Here is a 21,704-nt window from a genome sequence, read left to right on the forward strand (position 1 = left end):
CCTGCTTTTGTTCAGGAGCCTTCATTGAGCTGGGCAAAAAGATTTGCTTTGGCAGTTGGGACTCTGACATCCTAAGCACATGGCTGGCCCAGCGGACTTGGTTTTGGATGATCATGTCCTCAATGCTGGTGCTCCTTCAAGCTCGCTGATGTTAGTACACCTGTCCTCCAGCTGATGCAGAGAATCTGTCTCGGACAGCAGTGAAGTGGTACCTCTCCAGGACCTTGAGGTGGTGTCTGTACATATTGCAAGTTCCTGAGCCGTGTAGGAGAGTGTACACGAGGATCTTGGTGTCGGCATGGATATTGCGGTTGTCAAAGACTCTTGTCCTTCGGTGTCTGAAAGTGGCGCTCGCAGATTGGATACGGTGCCACGCTTAAATGAGAGGTGGTTCCCCAAGTAGGGGAAATGGTCCACATTTGGTAGGGTTTCACTGTAGATCGTGATAGAGGTAGGGACCGGATCCTGCCCAGCGGTGGGTTGGTAAAGGATTAGTCATCTTGACGTTGAGGCTGAGACCAATTCTTCGGTATGCCTCTGTGAATGTGTCAAGCGTGGCTTGGAAATTCTCTTCTGAGAGAGTGGAGGTGGCAATGTTTTTCACATATTGAAGTTCCATGAGCAATGTTAATGTTGTTTTCTTCTTGGATTTCAACCAGTTGAGGTTGAAAGGTTTTCCGTCCATCCTGTAAACGATGTCCACTCTACTGGGAAGCTTGTTCTAAACAAGGTGAAGGATGATGGCAGTGAAGATGGAGAAAAGTGTGGGGACAATGACACATCCCTGCTTGACTCCAGTCTTGATTTCAAAGGTTTCTGTTTTATTTCCGTTGGTGATGGCCGTCACTGACATCTTGTCATTGGAGGAGTTGGTGGATGTTGATGAATTTCTCTGGACAGCTGGCCTTTGACATGGTTTTCCTTGGCACTTTCTGATTGGCTGAGTCAAAAGCCTTGGTCAGATTAATGAAGGCCGTGTAGTAATAATCTTTTATTGTCACAAGTATGAAGTTACTGTGAAAAGCCCCAAGCTCCTATTCGCCACATTCTGGCGCCTGTTCGGATAAGCTGGTATGGGATTTGAACCCGCGCTGCTGGCTTTTTCTGCATCACAAACCAGCTATCTAGCCCACTGAGCTAAACGAGCCTCTAGTGTGGTTGATGTTGCACCTGGAATTATTCTTGAAATTCCCGAGCAATGAAAATCATGTCTGCTGTTCCACGGTTTGGTTGGAAGTCACATTGGCTTTCCAGAAAGATTTCCTCAGAGACTGGGGGAAGGCAGCTAGTGCGGATTTGGAAGATGATCTTCCTTCCCAAGAAGAGTAGGGAGATGCCTCGGTAGTTCCCACAGTCCACTTTGTCTCCTTTCTCGAAGGTGGCAGCGACGACAGTATCCCTGAGGTTGACAGGAATTTCTGTCTCAAATTTACAGAAACAGTTGATGGAGATGACGGGTGATTTCTTCTGAAGTGTTCCCATTGAAGGCCAATATTTTTTTTGTGTCTCAAGAAGATTCTGTCCTTACTCACCAACGGTTTGAGGCCTAAGGTGTTGGGCCCATATATTCCCTTTGTGGCACTGAAGAAGCCCTAGGGGTAGTACTTGTCAGCAAGGAGTTGCAGCTCCTTGGTTTTCTGCGTCCACTATTGGTTCATGATTTCCCTAGTTCTTCTTTGTACCTCTGCCTTAGCTGATTGATGAGCCTTCCTTTTTGCCTTGCTAGTTATGTTGTTTTTCCAGCACAGTAGAGCTTCCCTCTTCTTGTCAATGAGGTCTTGGATAGTATGGTCATTCTCGTCGAACCAGTCTTGGTGTTTCCTATCTAGTAGCTGTTGGTTTCTTCATGGCTTGAGATGATGGCGGTCTTCAGCTCTTAGAATTTTCCTCCACTCGATTAGAATTAACACTTTGGATATTTTGGAGATATTGTTGGAAGTTCACTAGCATGCTTGGCTCTTGAAGCTGCTCAATTATCTTTTTTCTGAGCTGTTGCTTCATCTTCCATTGCTTCTGGTGGAGTTTGATGGATATGGAGGAGCAGTTGAGCCTGTCGTCTGTTCAGTCATCGGCACTGATCATCACTTTGGCGATGAGGGCATCCTTTTGATCTTGGAATCGGATGATGATGGAGTCGATCATGTGCCAGTGTTTTGATTGAGGAGGTCTCCAGGAAGTCTTGAACTTGTCTTTTTAGCAGAATAGTGTGTTAGTGATGACAAACTGGTGTTTCGCACATTTGATGAGCAGGAGAACGCCGTTAGAGTTAAAATTTCCAACTCCTTCCTTTCCGATGGTTCTTTTCCAGAAATTGGAGTCCTTTCCAACTCTGACGCTGAAGTCCTCAAGGAGGATGGGCTCATCTTCCTTCGGAATGTTGGAGAGTACGGTGTCCAGGGTGGAGCCTTCTTTGGACTCATAATTTTTTTTTTAAATTTAGAGTACCCAATTATTTTTTCCAATTAAGGGGCAATTTAGCGTGGCCAATCCACTTAACCTGCACATCTTTGGGTTGTGGGGGTGAAACCCACGCAAACACAGGGAGAATGTGCAAACTCCTCACGGACAGTGACCCAGGGCCGGGATTCGAACCCGGGTCCTCAGCGCCGTAGGCGGCAATGCTAACCACTGTGCCACCGTGCCGCCCCTTTGGACTCGTAATTGGCACCAAGGCTTGAGGTGTAGGCACTCATGGGCATTACCTGCTGTTTCTTAGCAAGTTGTAGACGGAAGGTCACAAGGCCCTCGTTAATGCCAGCAGGAAGCTCCAAGAGTTCGATGACCAGCTTGTTCTTGATGCTGAATCCAATTCCATGTATACTCGGCTAATCCTCAGGTTTTCCTCTCCAGAAGGTGTAATCGCAGCCATCTTCAAACAGCTGCCCTTCGCTTGGTTTTCTGGTCTCTTGCAGAGTAGTCATGCCAATGTTGAAGTGCCTGAGTACACAGACAACAAGGGCAGGTCTCCATTCTAATTGATTGTTTTGCTCATTATCCATGAGGGTTCGGACATTTCAGTTTCCGAAATTGAATTTAAATATGATTTTCTGACCGCAATTAGATGAGCCTGCAGGATGCGGTTTTCCAGCCAGATTGGGGACGGTACAGACTATTTTTAGAGCACCTTTTCCAATCCTTTCCCCATGCGGAGTGAGCAGAGTGGATCCTGAAGAGGGCTGCTCGGTTGCGAAGAAAGCTGTCGAAATGCTCTCCAGTTCCTGTTCCAAGAGAGCCAACTGAATCAAACTCCCATGGCCTATGTGCAAGTCCAAAGTTAGATACTTTCAGTTCTCACAGTCCTGCCCCATTACCTCTTGCCGATTGCCGCACGGGTTTTCTGTGTTGGTATCCTCTAGATAGAAGACTGGTGTGGGATATCTTTCAACGTGGGTATGCCATTGCACATCAGCAGACACACTGTCTAGTTCCAGTGGTAAGGGAACCTTAAACCTAGGGATCACCATACTGCCTTTGCCTTCATTTGCCATCGCAGCTGTTGATACCATAAGAGTACCTTCAGCCTGATCCACCGTTGAGGATTTGTTTTGGAACACTTGTGTTTTCTGTTTTTCAAATTCTTTTGGAATTTCTGAAGATGCTCTTGAGTTGTGCTGAATTTATCGTCTCTTATGTGCGACATTGATTTTCACTAGAAACCTCATTGATACTGTGAAAAAGCAATTAATTTAGTACATTGCAGAGAAAAAGACTTTAATCCCCCAAATGAGTTTGTGTTTGATTCAGACATATGCCCATGCATGCAAAAACTGTGTTCTGTTCTCTGGTTTCCTTTCCTTGCTGCTGAGAACACAGTAAAGTTCCAGTATAAAAATGTGGTTTCTGAGTTCTACCACTTCCTTAAAGTTTTACTTTGCTCTTTGGCATCCTTAAAAGACAGCTTTACTTAATTCCTCAGTGTTTTTTTATTATTTTGGTTTGTTCAACTGAGGGAAAGTGAATAATTTTATATATTCTAACATTTTGATATGACATTGAAACCTCCTCATTACTCTTCATCAGCTTAATTGATAATCATTATTATTAGAGGTAAGCAATTGAAAGTAGTCTTTTATTACAGCTAAATGTTAATTATTTTTCTTAGATTACGTGTATGAAGTTTGTACAGGTTACACATTGTCAGTCTTCACATTATGATCTTCACAAGAAGAAAAATCATTTTTAAGTGTTACCCCTTTGAAATATTTGCACCAGGCTGCCTATGCTCAAAGTTTATTTGAGTAAACTAACTTGACCGTTTTCTGCACTATTTTTGCTGACTCTTATTGGGAAAGATATGCAGCTGGGCATATTGAATTACCTAGGTGCAGTCCATGAAGCAAAAGATTGCACGCAACAACGCTATCCAGTCCTCGTGTCTGTTTTACCATTCCATTAAATATTGGTTTATCTATAACTCAACTCCATTTATACACCTTACCTCGTCATACCTTCTTAGTTTTACCCAACATAATTCTACATCTCAAAAACACTAGTTGATCCACTGACTACAGCCTCATCCCTCTCAACTGAAAGGAATAAAAGCCAATTTTAAGCAATTCATTATGGTAATTTAATTTGCTATGCCATGATATCATTCTGCTAAATCTGCGCTGCACCGCCTTCCAAAAATCAGTTTGGTGAGGTGCAGTGCCCTGTGTTGAACACCAGTGTATAATTAGATGGTAGAAGAAATCTGTTGAGTTTGTGGTCGATGCAGTAATTGGGGTAATGTGCCTGTGGGATTGTTTGCCTCTTAAGGCCTCTCTCTCTTTATACAACACACACCTACCTTTCTTTCTTTCTTTCTTCTCTGGAATTCTTCCTTCAGTGCTGCATCCTGGAACCTATGCACCCTCCAGGTCCCTGTACAATCCTGCAGCACTGACCTTTTTGCCAGCCAGTTTATTCTAACCCAGTAAAGGTAGGTGCATGGAGGCTAAATATACCACTCCATAAAATTGCTTCCAATCAGCACTTGTGTGCTTACCAATCATATGTTAATTTATTGAACGTCAATTAGCAGAAATGTAAAATAATTTAAATAATCAATTAGCCTGTAATGTGCATGTTAAATTTCAAACAGGCATGTCTTATTAGTGTAATAACCAGTTAATGCCTACTTTAACCAAATTACCCTCTCTCAAATCAATTTCCATCATAAATGAAAAGGATATAACAGCTTTCACTGCTGCCAATTATCTTTTCGAGGGAAGTTTACCAAATGTCCTCTCAGTTTATGCATACATACTCCTTTACCTATATGTTAGTGACCTCCTCAGTATAGTCAGACATAACTTAACTTTAACAAAACCATGCTGATTATTGTGAGTGGTTTTGGGCCCCATATCTAAGGAAGGATGTGCTGGCATTGAAAAGGGTCCAGAGGAGGTTCACAAGAATGATCCATGGAATGGAGAGTTTGTCATATGAGGAACGATTGAGGACTCTGGGTCTGTACTCGTTGGAGTTTAGAAGGATCAGATGGGATCTTATTGAAACTTGCAGGATACTGCGAGGTCTGGATAGAGTGGATGTGGAGAGGACGTTTCCACTTGTAGGTAAAACTAGAACCAGAGGACACAAGACTAAAAGGACAATTCTTTAAAACAGAGATGAGGAGGAATTTCTTCAGCCAGAGGGTGGTGGAACTCTATGCCGCAGAAGGCTGTGAGGCCAAATCACTGAGTGTCTTTCAGACAGATAGATAGGTTCTTGATTAATTAGGAGATCAGGGGTTACTGGGAGTAGGCAGGAGAATAGGGATGAGAAAAATATCAGCCACGATTGAATGACGGAGCAGAGTCGATTGGCCGAGTGGCCTAATTCCGTTCATATGTCTTATGGTCGTATGATTAGCCCATATTTATTCAAATGTTCAGTGGCAAACTTTAATTTAAAAAAAAAATAAATTCAGAGTATCCAATTCTTTTTTTTCCCAATTAAGGGGCAATTTAGCATGGCCAATTCACCTACTCTGCACATCTTTGTGGGTTGTGTGGGTGAGACCCACGCAGACACTGGGAGAATGTTGATACTCCACAGGGGCAGTGATCAGGGACTGGGATTGAACCCGGGTCCTCAGTGTTGTGAGGCAGCAATGCTAACCACTGCGCTACCATGCCACCCAATAACAAACTTTAATGGTAGCTTCCCCACAGTTGAAATTGAATCTCTCATGTTAGGGAACATTCGCAAGTTTACATCAGATTATTCACAAGCAGAAAATTGGGTGGGCTGCAAATTTGATATCCTCTTGATTTTCCTCATTTGCTTTTGTGTGCTAAATTTAAGCAATCCAATGAGCACAGGAGCAGGAACAAGAACATCTTCTCCATTGGGTGAAATTTTCCCGGAAATTAGCAACGGCCAAAGGCAGGTCAAAAAGTGGTGTAGAAACCGCCAACACCACTGGCGACTTTCTCCACTTTAAACTGAAACACTTTGGGGGAAAAAAACCTTCAAGGATCATGCCATGTGACATATTGCTGGCGGCCTCTGATTCGCCTGCCCCGCCAGCATCTTAACTCAAGAATGGGGTGCCATGTTTAAAAGCCATCCCAGCGCACAACAGAAAACCTGTTAAACCTGGAAATCCCCTTAGCACTGTCCAGGCATTTCCTGGGCAGTATGAGGGGGTCTCCGGGTATGACACACTCCCCAGAGCACTGCACTCACTTGAGCTCCCTTGGGTGGTCTGCCAGCCAAGTGTACGCCTTCGGAGACCAGTTGTAAATCACGCCGGTCTGCTGTTACGCCGCCATGGATGGATTTTCCAGCGAGGAAAAGGAGGGGTTGACATTTCCAGCGTAGAGACCTGATAATATGTTCATTTATTATAATGTTGAATATCAGGAAACGTCGCAAACTGGAGAAGAGACAGTCAAAACATGTGTTTACACTGACGTAACACGTGACTTTGCAGTACTCGCAATATTTTCTGCACACATTGCTAAACTCACCCGACGCAAACGGGAGCAGAAATTCCGGCCATTGTGTTTGGGATTGAGGAATAAATATAATTGGCTTCCCAACATAAGTATTTCTAATGTCAATTTGGTCTCCATATTAAAAAAAACAAACTCTTAGCAAGTTGCATATATTTCAATTGACCAGGGGGTAGAGGGAAGAGAGTTCCAGATTTCCACTGCTCTGTGAAAAAATACTTCCTGATTTCACTCCAAAATGGACCAGATTTTTCAGTACAGAGAATAATTTCTTTGTATTTAGCCTAATGACTTATAATAATTTTGAAGACCTCATTTGGGTCGGCTCTCAACCGTCTAAATTTAAGGGAATGCAAACCAAATTTATTCAACCTGTTCTATCATTTCTCTGTTGTATGCTGATCCTGCTGGGAAGACTCCATGGGTTCGATTCTCCGCTCCCCAGACCGGGCGCTCAGAGAATCGCGGGTCGCCGCTTTTCACGGCGACACACGATTCTCCGGCCAGGATGGGCCAAGCGGCCTGCCATTTCCGACCTGTTCACGCGGCGGCAACCATACCTGGTCGCTGCCGGCGTGAACAGCGCGCGAAAGGTGTGTTTGGGGCCTGTGGGGGGCGGAGAGGGGATTGAGCACCACGGCCGTGCTCGGGAGGGGACTGGCCCGCGATCGGTGCCCACCGATCGTCGGGCCGGCGTCTCCAAGAGACGCACTCTTTCACCTCCGCCGCCCAGCAAGATCAAACCGCCATGTCTTGCGGGGCAGCGGAGGGGAAGATGGCAACCGCGCATGCGCGGGTTGGAGCCGGCCAACCTGCGCATGCGCAGCTGACGCATTAGGCGCCGCCGGCCGCATCATTCTCAGCGCGCCGCCTTGTCGCCAGCGGCAAGGCCCGGTGGCCGAGTTTGCCGAAACGCCGCTCCTAGCCCCCCGGGGGGGGGGGGGGGGGGCGGAGAATAGGGGACGAGGAGCAGCCTCCGACGCCGCCGTGAAACACTCTGGGTTTCACGACGGCGTCGGCCGTTGCGGAGAATTCCGCCCCATATATAGATATTAGGTGACGATTGCAAAGCCTTCCATAGTCTGTTATGAAATGAAAATCGCTTATTGTCACGAGTAGGCTTCATTGAAGTTACTGTGAAAAACCCCTAGTCGCCACATTCCGGCGCCTGTCCGGGGAGGCTCGTACGGGAATCGAACCATGCTGCTGGCCTGCTTGGTCTGCTTTAAAAGCCAGCAATTTAGCCGAGAGAGCTAAACCAGCCCCTTACGTACGTTATTACGTACCATTAAGGAAGGCTTATTGGTACAGAGAGTTATCAGTCCCTGTGAAATCATGCCCAAGTGTGTTAGAATCTGCAATGATAAAAGGGAAAAATTCATCTATTTTTACTTCTACTCTTGTTCTCAATGACTTGCAACAAGATTGAGGCTAAGAATTGAGGAAAGAAATACTAAATAACTGCCAAGAATGGAAGTCATCTGTGAAATGGGTATAAATAACTTAAGCACATATGTTCCTAGCATATTTGGACTATTTCCCCTGCCGCAAATTATAAATTTTAACACATCGGCTAGACCGAGCACTTTGCTATATTTAAAGAGCTAATTAATAGTTTGTGTTATCCTGAAGAACACAATTATCCATCAAAAAATAATCAACCCTCTCTTCTGGGCTGTCTGTAGTTGAACAAATTACCCCCAAAATCAATGCTGCCATTAGGCCATATCATTCTTTTGCACATCGGCTTCCTCTCTGCTGCAAGCACTTCTGTTTCTTTTGTCTAGTTTAATTCTTTTTATGCCAATAAGTTTAAACATACAAAAAAACATCTAAGCAATTACATTCTTTTTCCTAATCCTCTTTGTGTATTCTCATGAATTTAAAATTATTTTTGGGCAGCATGGTGGCACAGTGGTTAGCATTGCTGCCTACGGCCCTGGGTCACTGTTCGTGTGGAGTTTGCACATTCTCCCCGTGTCTGCGTGGGTTTCACCCCCACAACCCAAAGATGTGCAGGGTAGGTGGATTGACCGTGCTAAATTGCCCCTTAATTGGAAAAAAATAATTGGGTACTCTAAAAAAAATTTAAAATTAATTGTTTTTTATTCTAAGATTTAATGTCATATTATTTACAATATTCCGTTCATTCTCAATAACCGCTCTTTGCATTGTGCCTTTCTAGTTAATTTGGATGTTTGACAATTCCTTTCTGCCCTTTTTGTAATTTGACTTCCTAACTGTTCTCTTTTGCCTTGCTACAAGGTAATTATCCATGCCATGCTTCCAAGGTTTGTCAGTAGCTGGAAGGAAGGGAAAAGTTGGAAAAATTTGTCATATTGAACCATTCCTTTTCCCTGCAATTAGTTATCCCACTGGAGATTGACAAAGTACCAGCATGCAGGTTTCTTGTTAAACCAGTTGCTGGAAAATTATATTACATGTTGGTAGATCGAAGAGGGTGATGTAAATTTAATGCAATGTAAAAACAAAGAGTCTTAATTCTCCAAGCAACCATTATTACAATTTGCTATTTTCAGGTTGGTGGAAAAATGGATGAAAACTGTTTTGTTGCTGTGACTAGTTCAAATGCTGCAAAAATTTTCAATCTGTATCCCAAGAAAGGAAGAATTGTTCCAGGAGCTGATGCTGATATTGTTGTGTGGGATCCGGAAGCTACAAGGTATGTATCTTGAACCACGTGAGTTTTGATCAAAGTGTAATTAAGACTTTTGTAGAGACTGCAGTACAGATCAGCTTGGTCCCCTTGATTGGAATGCCAGCCTGTTCCATAACACACTTTTAATCCTAATCTCAAATGACTTGATAATTTCAGTTGATTCAAGGAGTAAACATTTGTGGAAATAGATCAGAGAGTAAACATTTGTGGAAATTTCTCTAATTGAGAAATTATAATTATAATTTCTGTACAAGGCCGTTAGCTGAAGATGGGCAGGGATTCTGAAGACCAGAACTTTACTCACCTCTGTCTCAGTGGGACATGTTTTTGTATTAGCCACTCCATACTGCCAAACTGTATGAGTAGGCACCGTCTGGGGTGCCAAATCAGCATTATGGTCTGCAGTGCTAAAGAAAATAGTTGTAGCTTACTTGGATATAAAAATAATGTAACAGCTGGGGGCACATTTAAGGTTATGTTTGGAGGGAAGGGAACTGCCCTCCTGGAATTGGCAAATTGCACCTGATGTTTTTGCACGCTGGTGGTAGATGGATTGCACAGGATATTGTGTGCAAAAGGGGACAAATCTCAACCCTATGAACATAGAGCAGAGGCAGGATCAGAGGCATAGATACATAGAAGATAGGAGCAAGAGGAGGCCTTTTGGCTCTTCATGCCTGCTTCGCCATTCATCACGATCATGGCTGATCATCCAACTCAATAGCTTAATCCTGCTTTCTCCCCATAGCCTTTGATCCCATTCTCCCCAAGTGCTATATCTCGCCACCTCCTGAATATATTCAAAGTTTTAGCATCAACTACTTCCTGTGGTAGTGAATTCCACAGGCTCACCACTCTTTGTGTGAAGAAATGTCTCCTTAGATGTGTTTGAAATGGTTTACCCTGAATCCTCAGATTGTAAACCCTGGTTCTGGACACACCATCATTGGACACACCCGTCAAAATTCTATGTCTTTATGAGATCGTCCCTCATTCTTCTGAACTCTACCGGGAACAATCCCAACCTAGTCAATTTCTCCTCATATGAACCCTGGGATCAGTCTGGTAAACCTTTGCTGCACTCCCTCGAGTGGGTATGTCCCAAATAGTTGACTCATTTCCCCCATGTGTGTATTTTTGACCTCATGATGGGATAAAGCTTCATCAACATGGGAGACTTAGGAGCCCTTTAAAAATAGTGGCCAGGTCCTGATTCCAGGATTCCTGACCCCATTCCTGAGCCGAATGATTTTCAGGAGTGCCTTTAAACGGTGTGGGCTGATTCCTGTCAAAAGTTGGAATCTGCCACTCCCAATCTAGTTGACCATTGCAGAGAAGGGTTTGTTCTACTTTTCTGCAATTTACCTGGAGTCAGGCCAGGTTTTTAAAGAGTCGTGATTCACAGCCCCTCAAAGAAATGTGAACCCTGATTTTCATGAGGGAACCTTTCAAAAGGTGAGTCCAGTAAATCCTCCTTGTGCTAAGCTATACCCTTCTACCCACCTCATGGCCTCTCATCTCCCAATCCCAAGCTACACTCCTCACCCTATTGCATCGCATATCCCCTATGCCAAACTATGCCCCTCCATCCACCTCCTACTGCCCCGATACCCTTATGCCAAGCTATGGCATCTGTACCTATTGACCCACTATACACTGTCTCGAACCATTGGCCCCTAATGTGACAATTGGATGCACAAAAAAATGTTTTTTTTCAAGTAGCTCATTCATAACGTTCCACTTTTTAAAAAGTCATCTCACTATAAGGCAATCTCCTTGATTGCCACTTTTAAATATCAATAGCAAAAACTACAAGTCCTTGTAACCACCTAATCTTGCGCAATCCTTTTTTTGCATATCCAACTGTCACTGTAGGTGTCATTGCTTCTATATAGTATAGTAGGTCAGTGGGCATCTTATTACCATAGTTTGGCATTGGGCATGGGGGACTATGCGGTGAATGGAGGGGCACAGTTTGGCTTGGAGAGATAAGGTGACATGGATGGGACATGGTAGTTTGTGTGTGGAGGTGGGGGACTGTTAAGTGCTGGAGTGCCTGTGTTTTTATTTTAACCAAGACAAAGTGCCACTGCACCAAGGTGCACTGTTTAAACAGGCTGCCTCGGCACCCAGCAGCCCGTACGGCTACCTCCGACCTCTTTCTCGGGTCAGCTGCCTCAACTCCAGCCTGTAGCCCCCCATTTCATCCTTCGTGGCACTGAAGACCCCTCTTTTGTAGCCACTTTCCCCTGAAGCGGGAAGGTAACAAATCCCGCTACCCACCTCAAGGATGTAAATTCAGGTCAATATTTGGAAAATATAATCATTCATTTTTTCATAATGAATATCCTGAATTAGGATTGGGGAATTTGGAATTCTTACATCTAAATTCTTCATCTCCTTACCTCCTGTTCATAGAGAAGGTAACATCCTGCTATAAATTCTGACAGCGAGCCTGATATCCCTTATAAAGCATGGGCTGGATTTTCCAAAAATGTACCCCCCCTATTTTCGTCCTTCGTGGCACTGAAGACCCCTCTTTTGTAGCCACTTTCCCCTGAAGCGGGAAGATAACAAATCCCGCTACCCACCTCAAGGATGTAAATTCAGGTCAATATTTGGAAAATATAAGCATTCATTTTTTTCATAATGAATATCCTGAATTAGGATTGGGGAATTTGGAATTCCTACATCTAAATTCTTTATCTCTTTACCTCCTGTTCATAGAGAAGGTAACATCCTTCTATAAATTCTGACAGTGAGCCTGATATCCCTTATAAAACATGGGCTGGATTTTCCAAAAATGGGGCTAAGTCCCCACGCCAGTGTAAAACACTGGCGTTTTACTCTTGACTTTAGGATTCTCCTACCTGCAGGGGGCTATCAGGGCCCTGGGGAGCTGCTCGCAGATCTGGCTGAGGAAACGGCCCCCGCACGTCCGGTCGGGAGTCCGCGCATGCGCACGGCGGCGGCCTGCAGCGGCCGTGTCATGCTCCATGGCGAACTCGGACCGCACCGTCAACTCTGCATGCAACGTGCCCACTCCCCAACCACCACCACCGCCACTGGTCAACAATGTCCTCACTGTGTCTCACAGGAAAAGCTCTCACATAATCGCTGGGAGAGGGCCGAGACTGGCGAAGTGGTGCCAGACAACCGAATCCTCACCACCTTCGAGGAGCCTGCCCTGGAGTTGACCGGTATGGCCGAGGATAGAGTGGTCACCTACACAGGCTGGCGGATGCCGCAGAGGTGAGGAACCACCAAGCTCTACCCAGGGACCTGTCAAACATGAGTTGTTATTGCCTTACCAACTAACTGACTCATCTCCTCCACTGACCACCTGTCCATTCTCCCGCAGGACCTCCAATCGACGGCACCGGATTATCCCAAGTGGCCCCTTCTCCAGCCTCCCAGGAGACAATCTCAGGGGAGAGCTCTGAGGATGTCACCATAATAGTCGCGGCACAGCTGTCATCCCCACCCTCCACCAGCGTAGATACACACACCTCGGTGGGAAAAGTTGGTGGTCAGGCTTTTGGGGCTCAATGTGGTGAGCACCACATTGCTGCTGATGCACATCAGGTGGAGGCAGGAACCCCCAGGCAAGATAGCAGTCGGAGGTCTGCTGGATCCCAACATGATGCTAAGCGTGTGGAACAGGGTTACCCGGAGCTGATGGAGATGTTAGGAAGCGGCTGGGACCTTCAAAGGGAGATATCAGATCTGCTCCAGCAGATCCATAACCGCTTTGAGGAGTCCCAGAGGCTACAAGCGCAGGAAATGTCGCTGGCAATGTGTGGCACCAAGGCTAGTGTGGCGACCGCAGTAGAGAGCCTGGTGCATGACGTCGGCACCGTTAGTGAAGGTGTCCAAGGCGTCGCGAGTCAGTGACAACCATGGCTGAGGGTCTCAACAGAATGTCCGCCTTGCTGGGGGATGTCACCCAGTACCAGGCTGACCTGAAGGTTCTGTGGCACATGTCCCGTTCTCAGATGGGAATGGCCAAGGTGCTGCGGTGCTTGTCCCAGTCACTGAGGGGTATTGCTGAGGGCACGACACGATGTTGCGGACCATGGGGAACCGCCAGAGCTGCCAGAGCCAGATGATGCAGGGGTAGCCGGAGCTCGAACCAGCTGCCCTTCCATCCCAAGGTGAACCTAGGGGCACCGAGCAGGAGGAGGGGGCACTGAGTGCCAACTCAGACCCATCCCATAGAGTTCCACAGGACAGGGTGGCACAGCTACGCATGTGCCATTGACAAGTGCACTGGGGCCCTCAGGCCCCAGAGGACACCCACCAGGGGCATCGAAGTCCACTGGATGTGGTAAGCAGTGAGCTGCCTCCACCTCTGATGTGCATCCTGGGGAGACACCTAGGGTAGAGCAAGGAAAGCCAAGCACATCGAGGGCATCTTGGGGAGGGGGGAATGGGTTTGGGGGTGGGTGGGGGGGGGGGGGCGCAACATCAGGTGAGTGGAGAATTGTATTACACATTGTGCACAACCAGTATGATGCCTCTGTCACTTTCTTCCACAATGTGGGCTGACCGCCTAACCCTTGGCCCATCTCTCCAGGCATTCTCCCTGTCTCCGGGGGCACCGTGTGCAAGTAATGGGTGTGAGCGAGAACTCAGCAGACAGGCAGACTATGGCACAGATTGAGGAACACTACAGCTCAACTCCCTGCAGGTTTATCATCACTCCCCTGCCATTGACAGGGACCTGCTGACGGTGCCGACGCTATCCCAACACCCTGAGTGATGTGATAGACACCCTGGGAGGGTGGGAAATGGGAGGGGGGTGTGAAGGACAAGGCCACATCCAAAGTGAATCGATGGCCCTCCGGGCTTGCCTGACCCTCGCCGCTGCCGACGTCCTGCAGGCTCCGGTTGATCCTCAGATTCTTCCCTGGCCTCATACTCCAGCCCCTGCTAGGCTGGGGCCACTTCATCGTCCTTGTCCTCTTCCTCCTCGGTGGCCACATGTTCCTCATCACCAGCCTCCAGCACGTCGTCCCACTGCTATGCGAGGTTGTGGAGGACACAGCAGATCACCACAAAGCAAGCGACCCTCTAGTGGGGTACTGGAGTGCACCACCGGAGCAGTCGAGGCATCAGAACCGCATCTTGAGGAGTCCGATGCATCGCTCAATTGCAGCCCAGGTGGCCACATGGGCCTCGTTGAACCGGGTCTCTGCTTCAGTCACTGGCCTCCTTATTGGCGTCATTAGCCAGGTCCTCAGTGGATCCCCTTATCCCCCAAAAGCCAGCCACCCATCCTGGGGTGCTCCTCGAAGAGGCCAGTGATGACCGACTGCTCCAGGCTGTAGCTGTAATGCGCACTCCCCAGGATCTTCATCTGGTGGTCGCACATGAGCTGCATTTGAGGGAGTGGAACCCCTTTCTATTAATATAGGGCACCCCAAGTGGCCCAGTGAGTGCAGGGCGACATGCGTAGCATTTATGACCCCCTGGACCTAAGGCAACCCGACAATAGCCAAGAAACCTGTTGCCGGGGCATCTTGTTAGGCTTGGTCCATGTCGAAGATGATGTAGTTTTCCACCCGGGCATACAGGACATCCGTGACCTGTCAGATGTACCTGTGAGATACCATACAGGTCCCAGCTCAAGCCCTGGAATGATCCCGAAGGATAAACATTCAGGGCTGCGGTGACCGTGACAGCCACCGGGAGCATGTGTCCTCTGCCTCCATGTGGTGCCAAGTCCATGAGAACATGGCACCGGTGTTGCACCGTCTCTTTGTTGCAGCACGCATTACATAGAACATACAGTGCAGAAGGAGGCCATTCGGCCCATCGAGTCTGCACCAACCCACTTAAGCCCTCACTTCCACCCATCCCCGTAACCCAATAACCCCTCCTAACCTTTTTGGTCACTAAGGGCAATTTATCATGGCCAATCCACCTAGCCTGCACGTAGTTGGAGTACCCGGAGGAAACCCATGCCGACACTGGGAGAACGTGCAGACTCCACACAAACAGTGACCCAGCGGGGAATCGAACCTGGGACCCTGGCGCTGTGAAGCTACACTTGTGCCACCATGCTGCCCATACCGTGTCTATCATCTGTTCAAACGACCATCAACACCTGTACACCCTGGGCGTTTATGGGACTCCCACTCTGTGTCCCTCCCTGGCCTGATGGATGGCCGGATCCTCAAGGTATGGCGTAGGGTCTGGCACATCGGCTGCCACCACAAGCATCTGCTGACACCACTGCTGCTGATGCCGTCTCCGGCGTTGGCCGCCCGGCCCAGACCCTGTAACCCGGACACCCGCTCGTAACATCACCTGGCCCGGGTGATGGTCCCCTTCCCAGGGAACTCACCCACCCTCCGGCTGTGGATATGTCGCCTGAGCAGTGTCCCATCCCCTGGGTGTTCGGATGTTGACTGTTGTGTGTGGTGTTACCTCCCGCGGTGTTCAGGCACAGTGTTTAGGCATCGCGATCTGATTGGGATGCTACACAATGACTCGCATTACATGGTCCACTGACCTACATGAATCTACTTCGGTTGTGTGAAGTGCTCACTTAACCACAATTTTCAGTTTCCTATTAGTGAAAGCCTTCAGCCGCAATGCCAGAGGCCTTGGCAGTCGGTGGGGGTTATGGTGGTCTGTGGGAAAGACGGGCAGGGACAAGGGTTGTTCCCAGAACGCGTAAACACAACCCAGGGTTGACATGACGGTGCCGCAAGCTGTTGCTGCCCCAGTTTGCCCCGGTTGACATGACGGTGCCGCAAGCTGTTACTGCCCCAGTTTGCCCCATCCACACCCCCAGCCCCTCTCACCCTTCCCATGGAAGCCCAACACTGCGGAGGGTCCCCCACCCCCCGCCAAGCAGTGGGATGACAAGCCCAGCACCGCCAGGATCTTTTCCTGTGAGCAAAGATGGCTCCTCACCTCAGCTCCCCACAGAAGCCCTTCAGCCAGGTTCACATTTTTTAAGAAGGAATACTATTCGGTGCCAGCGTGACCACTTGCTGGGGAGGCTGATGAATGAAGGGTCGCTGTAGGTTATGGGGTGGCTCTTATTTCCATACAATTAATGGGAGCCATCCTTTATCCTACAGCGTCCCATCACTCAACGGCCTCACCAACAAGTGGTCACGCTGGCGCCGATTAGTACTCCTTAAAAAACGTGAACCTGGCAGAAGGGCTTCTGTCGGGAGCTGAGGGGGTGAGTACCATATTTGCTCACAGCAAACATCCTGGCGGTGCTAGGCTTGCTACCCTAGTGCTCGGTTGTATGGAAATGGGGCTTAAATGGTGATAATTGGTTTTTCGCCACGCAACAGCGAGATCCTGCTTTAGCCTACAAGAGTGGGCCAGTTGCATCGCAAACTGTTTGGCCTGATGTGGTTCACTTTTTCAGCCTCTCCTATTCACCGGCCTTGTTTCGCTTGAACAATTGCGTATTAAGGCTAGAAAATTGCGCACTATACCTGTAAATTGTGTCCAAAACCTCCTGAACCTCAGACACACCCAAAACATATGGACATGGCTCCCTGCACACCACCCATGCCTATCCTCCACCCCTGGAACGAAACGATAACTCCTAGACATCGTCATGTGTGCCCTGTGTACCACTTTAAACTGGGTGCCCTCTGCCTTGTGCACAACGAGGATGCATTAACCTTCCGCAAAGCCTCACTCCAGCAGCCCATCCAGCTCCTCTCACTTATGCCTTACCACCTCCACCGGGGCCCCCTCTCTCTTCAACAGATCTCCATTTATATCCTAGACCCTGCCTGCCCCTATTTACTCCACGTCAGGAGTTTGTCCTGCAGCACCAGGGGTGGCAGTACAGGAAGCAAGGGCACCTTCCTCATGAAGCCCCCAACATGCAGATACTTGAGCCTATTCCCCTTCGGCTCCTCCAGGTCTGCAAACTTCGCTCCAACAAATAAATCCCTAAAATATTCTATCCCCACCTGCCACCACCCCTGGAACCTCGCATTTAATCCCGTCGGGGAAAACTTATATTATCACAAATCGGCACCCACAAGACATGCCTTCCATTCTAAAATGCTGCCAGTATTGGGTCCACGCCCTCAACGTTGATACCACCGCCTGTCTCACGGAATACCTGGCTGGTGAGAACGGAAGGGGTGCCACGGTGAGCAAAGTGGCACAGTGTAACCCGCACCAGGGACCTGGGTTTGATTCTGACCAGATGACTGTGTGGATTGTGCACATTCTGCCCGTGTCTGCGTGGGTTTGCTCCGGGTGCTCTGGTTTCCTTCCAGTCCAAAGATGTGCAGGTTAGGTGGATTGGCCATGCTAAATTACCCTTCGTGTCCCAAAGGTAGGTGGGGTTATGGGTTTGCGATAGAGTGGGCCACGGTAGGGTGCTCTTCCAGAGGGTCGGTGCAGACTTGATGGCCTCCTTCTGTACTGTTGGGATTCAATGCCTCAATGAATAGTGCCCTCAAACTGGTCTCTTTACACAAGGCTGTCTCCATTCGCCACCACACTAACCACTCTTCTGCTGCCATTTCTCAACCATTGCAATAGTTTTGCAACGATACTGCCCCCCCCCCCCCCCCCCCCCCCCCCCCCCGGACAATCCCTTTCCAAGAACACCCTCCCAGCCCACAGCACCTTACCTGCCCACACGAAACTCCAAATCATCCCATTAACCTCCACAACTCCACCCTCTCCCCGTAAGCCAGTGACCCCACCTAACATTTTTGGACACCAAAGGGCAATTTATCATGGCCAATCCACCTAACCTGAACATCTTTGGACTGTGGGAGGAAATCAGAGCACCCGGAGGAAACCCGCGCAGACACTGGGAGAACGTGCGCTCCTCACAGGCAGTGTCCTAAACTGGGAATTGAACCTGGGATCGTGGAGCTGTGAAGCAACAGTGCTAACCACTGTGCTGCCCGACGGCATCATAATTACATACAATAACCTCCGAACATTCATTGACAGCTGCCGCCCCTTCACAAATCCGCAACAATGGCTCAATCGCTAGGCACTCGCATTAGGTGCTGATGCAACTGCCAAACCCAGTGCACAAATTCCTACCTGAACCGCCCCCAACACCTCAAATAAGGAATCCAACTCAACCCAATTGAAAGCTTTCTCTGCGTCCAACGCCACACCACTTCCACTTATCGACCCTCCAAGGGCATCATAATTACATTCAATAACCTCCAGACATTTGTCCACAGCTGCCACCCCTTCACAAATCTGTCTGATCCTCACCTACCACCCCGGCGCACAATCCTGTATCCGGATCGGCAGTACCTTTGCCAACAGCTTTGCATCTACATTCAACTGAGAAATCAGGTAGAATGGCCCACACTGCTCTGGGTCCTTGGCTTTCTTTAAAATGAGCGATATCAATGCCTGAAACAACGTGAGGGGGAGCTCTCCCCTCACCAATGTCTCATTATGCATTTCGATTAACTGGGGCCCCAACTCCACCCAAACTTCTTGTAGAACTTGGCTGGGAACCCATCCAGACCCGTGCCATCCCTGTCTGCATCGACCAAATGCAGTCCATTATCTCCCTCAGCCTAATTGGAGCACCCGGTCCCTTCACCTTCGCCACCTTCAGGAACTCCTGCTTCATACCCTCATCCCCCACAGCAGGCACTGAACTATACAATTTCCGGTAAAAAGGCTCAAACACCATATTCACCTCCTCCTGCTCCGTTACCACTGTACCTCCGCCATTTCTTATACACCTAATTTCTTTTGCTGCTGCCTATCTCCTCATGTGGATCTTGGGGGAATTTGGTAATTTTTCGTTGTATAAATTGAACATGGGGAAAAGCAAGATGTTCGTGATCCAGGCAAGAGGACAGGAGAAGAGACTGGGAGAGCTGCCTTTTAAAATGGTAGGAAGGAGCTTTCGATATTTGGGAATCCAGGTGGCTTGGGAATGGGAGGCACTGCACCAGTTAAACCCATCCCGACTTGTAGAACAAATGATAGAGGACTTTAAGAGATGGGACATGCTCCCACTATCACTGGCGGGGAGGGTACAGACCATGAAAATGACAGTCCTCTCCAGATTTCTGTTTGTCTTTCAGTGCCTCCCCATCTTCATCCCAAAGGCCTTTTTTAAACTGGTGCATGAGGTTATTTTGGGCTTTGTGTGGGCGAGTAAAACCCCACGTGTGAAGAAAGTGTTGCTGGAGCGCAGTCGGGGGGAGGGTGGGTTGACGCTGACGAACTTTTGTAATTACTACTGGGCGGCAAATATAGCCATGATTGGGAAGTGGGTAGTGGGGGAGGGGTCGGTGTGGGAGAGGATGGAGGTGGTGTCATGCAAAGACACAGGTTTGGGAGCACTGATAACGGCACCTCTGCCGTTCTCGCCGGCCCAATAGTCCACAAGTCCGGTGGTGGTGGTGGCCCTGAGAATCTGTGGGCAATGGAGGAGATGGAAGAGAGTGGAGGGAGCATGGGTTTGGACCCCTATTTATAATAACCATCAGTTTGCACCGGGAAGGCTGGATGGTGGGTTCCGGAGATGGCAGAGGACAGGAATTAGGAAGATGAGAGATCTATTTATAGATGGGAGCTTCCCCAGCTTGAAAGCCTTGGAGGATAAATTTGAATTGCCAGCAGGGAATGGTTTAGGTATCTACAGGTATGAGCCTTCTTGAGAAGGCAGGTTCTGGCCTTCCCGCTGCTGCCACCTTGGGGTATACAGGACAGAGTCGTCTACACGACATGGGTGGGAGAGGCGAAGTTTTCAGACATCTACCAAGAACTTATGGAATCGGAGGAAACTCTGGTGGGGGAGCTAAAGGACAAATGGGAAGACGAGCTGGGGGGAGGGATAGAGATGGGTCTGTAGGTAGATGCCCTGAGCAGGATTAACACATCCTCACCATGTGCCAGCCTTAGCCTGATACAATTCGAGGTAGTCCACCGTTCACATATGATGGAGGCCCGGATGAGCAGGTTTTTCGGGGTAGAGGAGAGGTGTGCGGAAGTCCTGCAAATCATGTCCACATGTTTTGAGCATGCCCAGAATCAGAAGATTTTGGCAGGGTTTCGCTAAGGCGATGTCCACGGTACTCAAAACATGGGTGGTGCCGAGTCCGGAGATGGTGATCTTTGGCGTGTCGGAAGAGCCGGGACTTCACAGGGTGAAAGAGGCTGACGTCTTGGCCTTTGCCTCCCCAGTAGCCCGGAGACAAATCTTATTAATGTGAATGGACTCGAAGCCCCCGAGCGTAGAGACCTGGGTCAGTGACATGGCTGGGTTTCTTAGTCTCAAGAAAATAAAGTTCACCCGGACATGGCAGCCGTTCGTCGACTTTCTCGGGGAAAATTAAAATGTCGGCAGAATCAGAATTCCAAAAAGCGGGGAGGGGGGGCACGCCAGACTGTTGTTTTATAGTTGGATGCGATGAAGATTGTGATAGAGGTGGAAATGTTTATTGTGCCATGTTTATGTCGCTGTTATTAGTATTATAAAAATTGCAAATACCATAATAAAAATATTTTTTAAAAAAGAAATGTATTACCTAGATGTTTTATAGATACTTTCAGATTTCCATTCATAAATATATCCTCTTAACAAAGATAATCTGTTGGCAGATAACAAAGGACCGTTAGCAGTTTTGTATTTTGAAAACTCTGAAACTTTCTTTTTATATTCGGAAATATTTTATAATAAACTGCCACTAGAAAAATAAGCTGTATTCTTACATTGAGCTTCTAGACGCTCATTTAGGATGTCTCAGATGACGAAGATCTGTGCTGAAAAAATAGGAGGTTTGATTTTGAGTGACTTACTCAAAAAACCTTCCATTAGAAGGTAACTTAACCTAGAACAGTAATATCCCCCAAGTGAGAGCCGACCTGTTCTTTGCAGGAAAAATGGCTTTCCCTCCTTCGGTGGCTCAGTCAGAAATAGGTAAGTAAGATTAATCATTCAGGTCAGAAAAATCCTAACCTGAGCACATTGGATAGCCTCAGCCAGTACAGGAATTGAACCAGCACTGTTGGTGTCGCTCCGCGTCGCAAACCATCCATCCAGCCAACTCACCCCTGACCCCTGTGCCAAAATAAATAACCTTATGTCC

General features: G+C 47.9%; 1 protein-coding gene across 1 annotated transcript in view; it reads left to right on the top strand.

Moving 5' to 3' along the window:
• Positions 1-21,704, top strand: part of dpysl5b (dihydropyrimidinase like 5b) — a 125,476-nt gene that overhangs the window by 64,884 nt on the left and 38,888 nt on the right. The window contains exon 9 of the mRNA XM_038800106.1: positions 9,485-9,627. Coding sequence (XP_038656034.1) covers positions 9,485-9,627 — 143 coding nt within the window. The remainder of the gene's footprint in view (positions 1-9,484; positions 9,628-21,704) is intronic.

This window comes from Scyliorhinus canicula, chromosome 6 (assembly GCF_902713615.1).
Source record: "Scyliorhinus canicula chromosome 6, sScyCan1.1, whole genome shotgun sequence".
NCBI classification, from domain to species: domain Eukaryota; kingdom Metazoa; phylum Chordata; class Chondrichthyes; order Carcharhiniformes; family Scyliorhinidae; genus Scyliorhinus; species Scyliorhinus canicula.